Source organism: Dipodomys ordii, unplaced genomic scaffold (genome assembly GCF_000151885.1).
Source record: "Dipodomys ordii isolate 6190 unplaced genomic scaffold, Dord_2.0 Scaffold50, whole genome shotgun sequence".
Classification (NCBI taxonomy): Eukaryota; Metazoa; Chordata; class Mammalia; order Rodentia; family Heteromyidae; genus Dipodomys; species Dipodomys ordii.
In genome coordinates this window covers 2101927-2112618 of record NW_012267266.1, presented here as the reverse complement: position 1 = coordinate 2112618, position 10692 = coordinate 2101927, and the positions used below count along the sequence as shown (strand labels likewise).

Sequence of the window (10692 nt, the reverse complement as noted above, 5' to 3'; positions counted from 1 at the left end):
ATTAATGCTTGTTTATAAGCCAATATGCAACGTGTTCTTCTACGGCACCATTACTTCAAGAGTTCAAGCAGTCCTTTGATTTAAAAAAAATTCTAGGGCTGGGAAGGTGGCTCAGTGGTAGAGAGCTTGCCTTGCATGCATGAGACCCTAGGTTCGATTCCTCAGCATCACATAAGCAGGAAAAAAAGCCGGAAGTGGCACTGTGGCTCAAGTGGTAGAGCGCTAGCCTTTAGCTGAATTGCTGAGGGACAGCATCCTGGCCCAAAGTTCAGGACCCACGACCGGACCCCATCCCAAAAAAAATTCTAAGGTAAATATATCAAACTTATATGTTATACTCCTAAAACTTAAGTTTTGTTTCAGAGTGCTTGCCTTCCATGCAAGAAGCCCAGCATTCTTTTGGGGTGGGGAGGGTCCAGTCATGGGGCCTGAACTGTGGGTCTGGGCACTGTCCCTCAGCTCTTCAGCTCAAGGCTAGCGCTCTACCACTTGAGCCACAGTGCCACTTCCGGCTTGTTTTTCTTTTTGCTTATGTGGTGCTGAGGAATCGAACACAGGGCCTCAGGCATGCAAGGCAAGTGCTCTACCACTGAGCCACCTTCCCAGCCCGAAGCCCAGCATTCTATCCCAGAGCAACACACTCAGTTATTAATCAATCCTCTTGTTAAAGACATGATAAGGTAAAAATTTTGAAGGTTGAGGGTATGGCTCAGTGGTAAAGTTTGTGTTAGCATGCTTGAGATCCTGGGACCTCCAGGACCATATACACAGGACATATAAACACATGAATATGAACTATCAGGAGAGACTTTCATTAAAATACTTTTTGGGATAGGATACAACATGCAATTATAGTTTTATCGTGATGTTTTTACAATCCTAATGCCATTCAGATTTTATCAAACATTTCATTTTTATTTCTGGTAAGAATTATAGTCCTGCATGGTACCTGATAATTGATAATTATGTCACATCCACAAATGCCAAACTCCCTTTACTCAGAAAAATTACTATCAACTTGAAAGTTTTCAGTTCCAATAATATTTTCTAACCTTTTATATAATTAAGCAAAATCTTTTAGCACTCATATCATAAGGATGTCTTGGTAAGCTTTCAAGATCATGTTAATTGCATTACTATTATTTGCGATTTTTAGCTTCACGAATATGTAGGGTTCACGAAGAGGTAAGTTTAGTAATTTCCTCTGGAATCAGCGAGTCCATTTTTCTAAGTGGTTGCAACAATAAAACTGGACTCTAGGCGACGCTGTTCACCAATAAGGGAATTCAAGGCAGCGAGCTATTGCGTCCCTCTCCCCAACCTCTACCACACAAAACAGAATGAGATGGATACTCACACATCCGGATGCTGGGAAATAAAGCACTTTCCTTCGCTTCCCAATATATTTTTGATGCGAACCACCTAGGATCTCGTGGACACAGACTCTTAAAACAAACGGGCTCGAGACAGCACTGAATATCCGCTCCGACCCTGCCATGGCGAATCTGCCACAGAGCTTGAACCGCAGAGGGCTGGTTTTCCTGTGCATTTTCCTGGGGACACTGCGGGAGTTTGGAGCCGGGCAGATCCGATACTCTGTGCGAGAAGAGACAGACAAAGGGTCTTTCGTGGGGAACATCTCCAAGGACCTGGGGCTGGAGCCCCAGGAGCTGGCGGAGCGCGGAGTCCGCATCGTCTCCAAAGGAAAGATGCAGCTCTTCTCTCTGAATCCGCGAGGCGGCAGCTTGGTCACGGCTGGTAGGATCGACCGGGAGGAGCTGTGTGAGAGGGTGTCCTCCTGCATTTTAAGCATAGAGATTCTTGTGGAGGACACCTTGAAGATTTACGGAGTGGAGGTGGAAATAATTGATATTAATGATAATGCCCCCAGCTTCCGGGAAGAGGAGGTAGAGATAAAAGTCAGTGAGCATGCAACTCCTGGATCGCGGTTTCCTCTTCCTAACGCTAGGGATCCAGATGTGGGGGTGAACTCGCTCCAGAGCTACCAGCTCAGCCCAAATAGCTACTTTTCTTTGCACGTACGAGGCAGAACTGATGGGACCAAGAGTCCGGAGCTTGTGCTGGAGGGAGGCCTGGATCGGGAGAAAGAGGCGTCTCACCACCTCCTCCTCACAGCCTTGGATGGAGGAGAGCCCATTCTCAAGGGCGCAGTTCCCGTTCGCGTTGTAGTCCTCGATGTAAATGATCATGTACCCAAGTTTACGAAGTCTGTGTATCAAGTGAGTGTTCCGGAAAACCTCAGCTCTGGGGCTCGCGTGCTGGTGGTAAATGCAACAGATCCAGATGAAGGCACCAACGGTGAAGTGATGTATTCATTCGGGGATATGGAAAGCAAAGCTTCTGAAACCTTCCAGCTGAATTCTCGAACTGGAGAAGTTCTACTAGGAAGGCCTCTGGATTTTGAAAAACATAGGTTCTATGAGATGGAAGTTCAAGGCCAAGATGGTGGAGGTTTGCTGACCACTGCTAAGATTTTGATTACCATCATGGATGTGAATGACAATGCTCCAGAAATAACTATCACCTCTTCTATTACTTCAGTGCTAGAAAATTTGCCTCCTGGTACCGTGATTGCTCTTCTAAATGTGCAAGATCAAGATTCTGGAGAAAATGGCCAGGTGTTCTGTTTCATTCCTAACAATCTCCCTTTTAAATTAGAAAAGACTTATGGAAATTACTACAAGTTGATAACAAACAATGAACTGGACCGAGAACAGATTGAGAGCTACAATATAACACTGACTGCCAAAGATCAAGGAAGTCCACCCTTGTCTACAGAAGCTCACCTCTTGCTGAATGTGGCAGATGACAATGACAACCCTCCCGTTTTCACGCACTCCTCTTACTCTGCTTACATTCCTGAAAACAACCCCAGAGGAGCCTCCATCTTCTCGGTGACTGCCCTGGACCTGGATAGCAAAGAGAATGCCCAAGTCACCTACTCTCTGGCAGAGGACACGATCCAGGGGATACCTCTGTCATCCTATATATCTATCAATTCAGACACAGGAGTGCTGTATGCTCTGCAATCCTTTGACTATGAGCAGTTCCAAAACCTACAGCTGGGAGTGACCGCGCGTGACAGTGGGGACCCACCATTGAGCAGCAATGTCTCACTGACTCTGTTTGTGATGGACCAGAATGACAACACTCCAGAGATCTTATACCCCACCCTCCCCACAGATGGCTCTACAGGTGTAGAGCTGGCACCGCGCTCTGCAGAACTTGGTTATCTGGTGACCAAGGTGGTAGCAGTGGACAGAGACTCAGGACAGAATGCTTGGCTTTCTTACCGCCTGCTCAAAGCCAGTGAGCCAGGGCTGTTTTCTGTGGGGCTGCACACAGGAGAGGTGCGCACTGCTCGGACACTTGTGGAAAAAGATAGCCTCAAGCAGAGCCTTGTGGTGGCTGTGCAGGACCATGGCCAGCCCCCCCTGTCAGCCACTGTCACGCTCACTGTGGCTGTGGCTGACAGCATCCCAGATGTCCTGGCCGACTTGGGCAGTATGGAGGTTCCCACCAGCCATGATGAGTCAGGCCTCACACTCTACCTAGTTGTGGCCATCACCACAGTCTCCTGTGTCTTCCTCATCTTTGTCATGGTGCTCCTGGTGCTCAGACTTCGACGCTGGCATACATCACGCCTGCTCCAGGACGCGAGTGGGTTACAAGGTGTGCAGGCTTCACACTTTGTGGGTGTGGATGGGGTGCGTGCTTTCCTGCAGACCTATTCTCACGAGGTTTGCCTTACCTCAGACTCTCGGAAAAGCCAATTAATCTTCCCACAACCCAACTATGCTGACACACTCATCAGCCAGGAGAGCTGTGAGAAAAGTGAGCCTCTCTTGATAGCTGAAGATCCAGCTACCATTTTAGGTAAATGCGACCCAACCAATAATCAGGTGAGATATAGTTCTCTGCATCCCAGTTGTTGATGTCTTGGTACTGAGTTTTTATGAAAACTGAGTTTGGGGAGGGGATAGTTAGTTCATATGTAGTTAGAGCAATTTGTAATTAGAACAAGGTATATGAGCTTGTATACTTTACCTTTCATCAGATTATCATCATTTTCAGAAAGACCTTGTGGAAGTTGTTTTTTAAATTCTTGGCACATTTCTTTTCATTTCAAAGGGTCAACTTAACTTATTTGGCTTGCTTTGTAGTGAGTTGAATTTTAGTTTTTTTTTTTGAAGGGGTGTTCGTTTTTGGTCAGTCATGGGGCTTGAATTCTGGGTGGGCACTGTCCCCGAGCTCTTTTGCTCAAAGCTAGCACTCTATCACTTTGAACCATAGCTCCACTTCCAGTTTTTCTGATGGGTAATTGGAGATAAGAGTTTCATGGGCTCTCGTGACTGGGCTGGCTTTGAACCTTGATTCTCAGATCTTAACATAGCGTAGTAGCTTACTATCAAAGCAAACTAGTCACGATTGAAGTTAATGACCCATAAATATTTTTATTTATTTCAATTTCAGTTATTAAAACTGACTTATTGTTATAGTATACAATTATTTACTGTGATTTCTAATGCTCAATTTTAACTATGTTTATTTGATAGCATATGCTCTAGCTCTTCCTCGTTATCTAGCAATACCCAGATATACTTAATGCATGAAAAGTTTTTGTTACTGAACACATGACAATTATTTTACTTTTTGATGGCCAATGATATACTCAGATCTTGTTAACTATTTCAACTTTGTTTTATTTCTTCATCCTACAATCCTAATGACTGGGTTTTAATTATGAGCATTTCTTGGGAGAACTTCTTTTTCTACATTCCAGATAACTTTTCTGTTACTACAGTGAAATCATTAAGTTATCTGAAGAAATAATTGAATAACAGAACCTATTTCCTTCTATTCTTTTACTTAGTGTCTGTACAGAAGGCTTTGTAAAATAGTACCTTCACATATAAAAATATTTTTGATATGGTACAGCTCAAGAATTATTTTCAGATCTGCTATGATGCTTACACTTTTCTGATTTATTCACGTAGTTTGGAAGTATAAGAGATGACGTAAGTATTTAGATTTCATAAGAAACTACCTTATACTGCTGGTAAAGTATGTGCTTAGCATGCACAAGGCCTTGGTTGCAATCCTATCATCCTCCCAAAAATGATTTATTTAGTTAGTACCCACATATTTTGTTCATTTTCATTCTATCTTGGAATACAAAATTCTTCTTTTCTTATATAAGCTCATTCTGTATTACATATAAATAGGCAAAATTATTGTATTCATTAACTTGTCACTGAAGCCCAGATAGTCATCTAATAATATGCTTGTTATCTGAGCAAGGACTATGAATTATATGTGTGGAAATGTGGAAAAGAGTCTTATCTAGTGTATCTGATCACAAGTAATTTATGTAATTAGTTCAACTCAGTTATTTCATTACATCTAGATATTTTGCTCATCTACTTGCATGTTCATATTCTCTTTCAAGTTTCTCACTTAGGATTGCTATTAGTATAATCAATTGTAAATTAAGGATGTAGTGTTTTGCAAAAATAAACTATGGGAGAGAAAAAAAATCTCTGACAAAGCCTAAACTTGTCTTGAAGTCAAGAAAAATACTGGAGTACTTTGAGCATCTAGGGGTAGATTTTATGTCATGGAATTCCAAACTCTGAAAAGTAGCTTAAAGCCTTGTACTTGAACTGCAATTAGATTATCAAAAAGGATCTGGATTGTTTTGGGATATGAAGTTGTCCCTTATGTTTAAGCACAAGTTAAACAAGTTGGGTGCTAGTAACCAAGAACTCTGAGAACAAAAAGGAAAAGTTGAGCTGGGTGCCACTAACTACGCCTGTAATCCTAAGTACTCAGGAGGCTGAGATCTGAGGATAGCATTTCAAAGCCAGCCTGGGCAGGAATGTCCATGAGACTGTTATCTCCACTTCACCACCAGAAAACTCAAAGTGGTGCTGTGGCTCAAACAGTAGAGTGCTTGCCTTGAGCTGAAGGGCTGAGGGACAGTGCCCAGGCCCAGAGTTCAAGCCCCACAACTGACAAATAAGAAAAGGTTGCCTTTAAAATATTTGAATATTTATTTTTTTATTTTGAAGTAATGCTAAAATTCTGCTGGGGCATTTACATTGAGTATCAGAACATTCTTATAGTGACTTACTAGGTTAAACCTTTATATTCTATAGTAAATGTAAATAATTCATCCTTTTCATAAATCTCTCTTATTCGTGGGAAGTATTTTATGGCATTCGCCATCTTTATTCTGAATATACTCTATAAAGCTCCAATCATCTGAAGGAGGAAAATTATCTGCATATCAAATACTGGGTGCATTTCTTGGTTGTCAAAAATTTCCCATAGCACGTGGTGGGACTGTTTTTCCACATGATCTTTTTCTGGAGAGAAAGAAGACTTTCCTTGGTTCTTCTAACAGGTTCATTTCCTCTGATTAGAAAAAGATACAAATTTAACCTCTAATTACTAGGTTAATGGCTCTACTATTGCATCACATCTCTAAGGAACCTTCAGTAGTATATACTGGAGACTAGAGGAATCCAAAACTCATAAACTGCCCAGTTCCCAAACAACCCAATAAGTGTGGGAATGCTGAAACCCACTGGGTTTGCAAGGTTTCTGGCTGCAATTTTCTAAATCGACTCCAGGCGCCGCTGTTGGCCAATTTGCTGCAAGAGCTGGATCCCAGGATCCACCAGGATGAAAGTCTGCGCAGCCACAGAAGCAAAGCTGAGGGTGATTTGGAGTTGGGTTTTCTTTTTGGCAAATCTGATTACGATCAGAATTCTCGGAAACTGGAAGCACCGAGTTTTCTATGTAGAGAGAGCAATTTGTGAAGCATCAGAGGCTGCCGCGGCGCTTGGGAAGGATGGAATATAGGGCGAAACAAAGGAGCAGAACCCCGTGGCGGCAAGTACTCTTTCCCTTTCTGCTGCCTTTGTTCTGTACGGGGCTCTCCGAGCAGATCCGCTATTCGATTCCGGAAGAAATGGCTAGGGGTTCGGTGGTAGGGAACCTCGCGAAGGACCTGGGGCTGCATGTTCGGGATTTACTGACTCGTAATCTTCGAATTAGTGCGGAGAAACAATACTTTACTGTGAACACTGAGAACGGAAATATTCTCGTGAGTGACAGAATAGACCGAGAGCTACTCTGCCCACAAATTCCCCTGTGTGTGGTGCCCTTAGAGATTGTAGCAGACAATCCTCTGAATGTTTTTCATGTAAATGTGGAGATAAAAGATATAAATGATAATCCACCTCATTTCACCCAAAATAGCATTGTTTTACAAATCAATGAATTTGCAACTCCAGGCACTCATTTTGGCCTGGAATCTGCTATAGATGCTGATGTAGGACCTCACTCTCTCCAGAGTTACCAGCTCAGCGTTAATGAGCATTTCTCTGTGATGGTGAAGGACAAGGCTGAAGGCAAGAGTGCCCCAGAATTAGTGTTGGAGAAGCCCCTGGACAGGGAACAACAGAGCTCCCATCTCCTGATCCTCACCGCAGCAGATGGGGGAGACCCAGTTCTGACTGGCACCACTCAAATTCAAATTAAGGTTACTGATGCCAATGATAACCCCCCTGTCTTCAGCCAACATGTGTACAAAGCCAGTCTCAGGGAGAACATGCCACCAGGCACCTCTGTGCTAAAGGTGACAGCCACTGACAAGGATGAGGGCATCAATGCAGAGATCACCTACTCCTTTAAATCATTAGGAGATGATATTGGAAATAAGTTTATGCTAGATCATCAAAATGGGAAAATTAAATCTAAAGGCCCTGTAGACTTTGAAACCAGGAGCAGTTATACCATGAGCATAGAAGCTAAAGATGGTGGCGGCATGGCCACTGAATGTGAAATTATACTAGAAATTCTGGATGAGAACGACAATGCCCCAGACGTTGTTTTTACTTCCGTGTCCAGTTCCATAGCAGAGGACACTAAACCTGGAAGCGTGGTTGCACTGTTCAAAAGCCATGATAAAGACTCAGAAGACAATGGGGAGGTCATTTGTCTCATAAAAGAAAAAGTTCCTTTTAGGATTGAACCATCCGCTAATAATTACTATAAGCTTGTAACAGATGGGATTCTGGATCGGGAGCAGACTCCAGAGTACAATGTCACCATCGTAGCCACTGACAAAGGCAAGCCACCGCTCTCCTCCAGCACAACTATCACCCTACACATCCAAGATGTCAACGACAACGCTCCCGTTTTCAATCAGGCTTCTTACTTGGTCCACGTGGCTGAGAACAACCCTCCCGGAGCCTCCATCGCCCAAGTCAGCGCCTCCGACCCAGACCTGGGGCCCAACGGCCAAGTGTCCTACTCCATCCTGGCCAGCGACCTGGAGCCAGGCGCGCTGTCGTCCTACGTGTCGCGCACAGCGGGGTGGTGTTCGCCCAGCGCGCCTTCGACCACGAGCAGCTGCGCTCCTTCCAGCTCACTGTGCAGGCGCGCGACCAGGGCTCGCCCCCGCTGCGCGCCAACGCCAGCCTGCGCGTGTTGGTGGGCGACCGCAACGACAACGCGCCGCGCGTGCTCTACCCCGCGCTGGAGCCCGACGGCTCGGCGCTCTTCGACATGGTGCCGCGCGCCGCCGAGCCCGGTTACCTGGTCACCAAGGTGGTGGCGGTGGATGCCGACTCTGGGCACAATGCCTGGCTGTCGTACCACGTGCTGCAGGCCAGCGATCCCGGCCTCTTCAGCCTGGGGCTGCGCTCAGGCGAGGTCCGCACCGCTCGCGTCCTGGGTGACAGGGATGCGGCCCGCCAGCGCCTGGTGGTGGCTGTGCGCGATGGTGGACAGCCGCCTCTCTCTGCCACCGCCACGCTGCTCCTAGTATTTGCTGATAGTCTTCAGGAGGCTCTGCCAGACCTCAGGGACCATCACACATCTTCTGACCCTCAAGAAGAGCTGCAGTTTTATCTGGTGGTGGCCTTGGCACTGATTTCCGTGCTCTTCCTCGTGGCTTTGATTCTGGCCATTGCCCTTCGCCTGCGGCACTCCACCAATCGGGCTTCCTGGGGCTGCTTTCAGTCTGGTCTCTGTTCTAAGTCTAGACCAGGGGTTTCTCTCAACTACAATGAAGGGACACTACCTTATTCCTACAATCTGTACGTTGCCTCTGATTCTCAAAATGGCAAGTTTAATTTTCTCACCATGACGCCAGAAATGGTCCCACCACAAGATCTTTCTAAGGAAGCTTCTTTGACAGTGTCACTGAGTAACAAAATGAACCCAAACGTTGTTGCTTCTACTCACGTGAGTTTCATTCTCTTTAATTTGAAATGGTATGATTTAATTTCCAAACCAATATGTTGGCATGAAAATCTTTAGGTAGAGTATATCTACTAGTGCTTCATGGTTGTTTGCTCACTTTTAATATTTCCTTATTTTTCTCTGTGGGTCAATAACTCTATTAGCCTTCAAATATTTTGAAATACTTTATCCACACATACAAAAAAAACAAAACAAATTATTCTGACAAGCATTATGATACTCTTGCCATTCAAAAATTTTAGTTGAACTAAAATTTATTTCTATTAGTGTTTCTTGGGAGAGCAATATCTTGAGTATACAAAGATTTTTCTATCTCAATTATAAATTAATAGGAAATGCATATAAAAAGGAGTTAAAAATAATGACATGACCAAGGCATGGTGGCTCACATCTGTAGTCCTAGCTAGCCCTCAGGAGTTTGAGGTAGGGAGGGTAGCAATGTTGTGGCAAGCTTGGGCTATTGAACTTCTGACTCAAAAAAATGGCAAGGTAATAAGTTGATAATATTTGGGTTTATCAGGGATTCTTTGAAACTCAGTCAACTTTATGTGTAATCTTTTTGCATATCCACCTATTGGTTCCTCTCAATATTAAAAATATTTTTTATTCTATGGCTACCAGGGCTAAAGTGTAGCTCAGTTGTAGAGTGCATGCTTTGCACTGGAGAGTTCAATTGTCATCACTTTCTACCAAGAAGTGCTTCTTTCCAGAATGTGAGTAGTCACACTAATGAAAGTATTAGATTCTTCCCTGTATTTTGATGTGATTTCAAAACTATTCCCAGCAATCTTCAGTAATTAGAATTAGCCAGGAGAAGATAAGTTTGCCATGTTCTTTAGATTTCAAATTCTCTTTTGCCAAATCCTTTTAAACACCAAATATTCTTTAAAATATAATACATTAGCTGAAATGTAGAGCACTACCATTTCTTCTAGTTAACCGAAGTTAGAATGCTTCCATTTATTCTAAAAGTGCTGATATGTCTTCAGTTCTTTCCAGACATGATTCCAAGGTGTGTATAATCATATTTCTTATATTTTGGTTTTGATACTACCATGGAAACCTGATTCTCCTGTGTCAAATATCTATTTGTTAAAGTAGTTCTATTTAGGCAAATTCATAAATCTTTTAAAAAAATTTTCCCCAAATCATAGCTGAATTCAAATGGCTAAATTATTACATAATTTCTCAATGAAAGAAACCTCCTAAGGAGTCCTCCATAATAGGTGTGTTGGGATGGGGAGGGATCTCAAAGCAGGTGCACTACAGTTATTTATAAAGTTAAACTTACTGCTTATAGAAGCTTAAAATTTGGTTAAGAGGTCATTGGAAAAAGTCGTAATGCATGGACAACTAGAGAAAACAATCTCAAGGAGGTGGGTTTGTATGAAAAAA

The 10692-nt window shown here is 43.5% G+C and overlaps 1 protein-coding gene across 1 annotated transcript; it reads left to right on the top strand.

Annotated features, from left to right (window-relative positions):
* Window positions 1-1489: 1489 nt before the first annotated feature.
* On the top strand, window positions 1490-3956 carry LOC105988675 (protocadherin gamma-A11-like). Its single transcript, XM_013020344.1, has one exon. The coding sequence runs from the start codon at window positions 1497-1499 to the stop codon at window positions 3954-3956; it is 2460 nt and encodes an 819-aa protein (XP_012875798.1). The 5' UTR covers window positions 1490-1496.
* Window positions 3957-10692: the final 6736 nt, after the last annotated feature.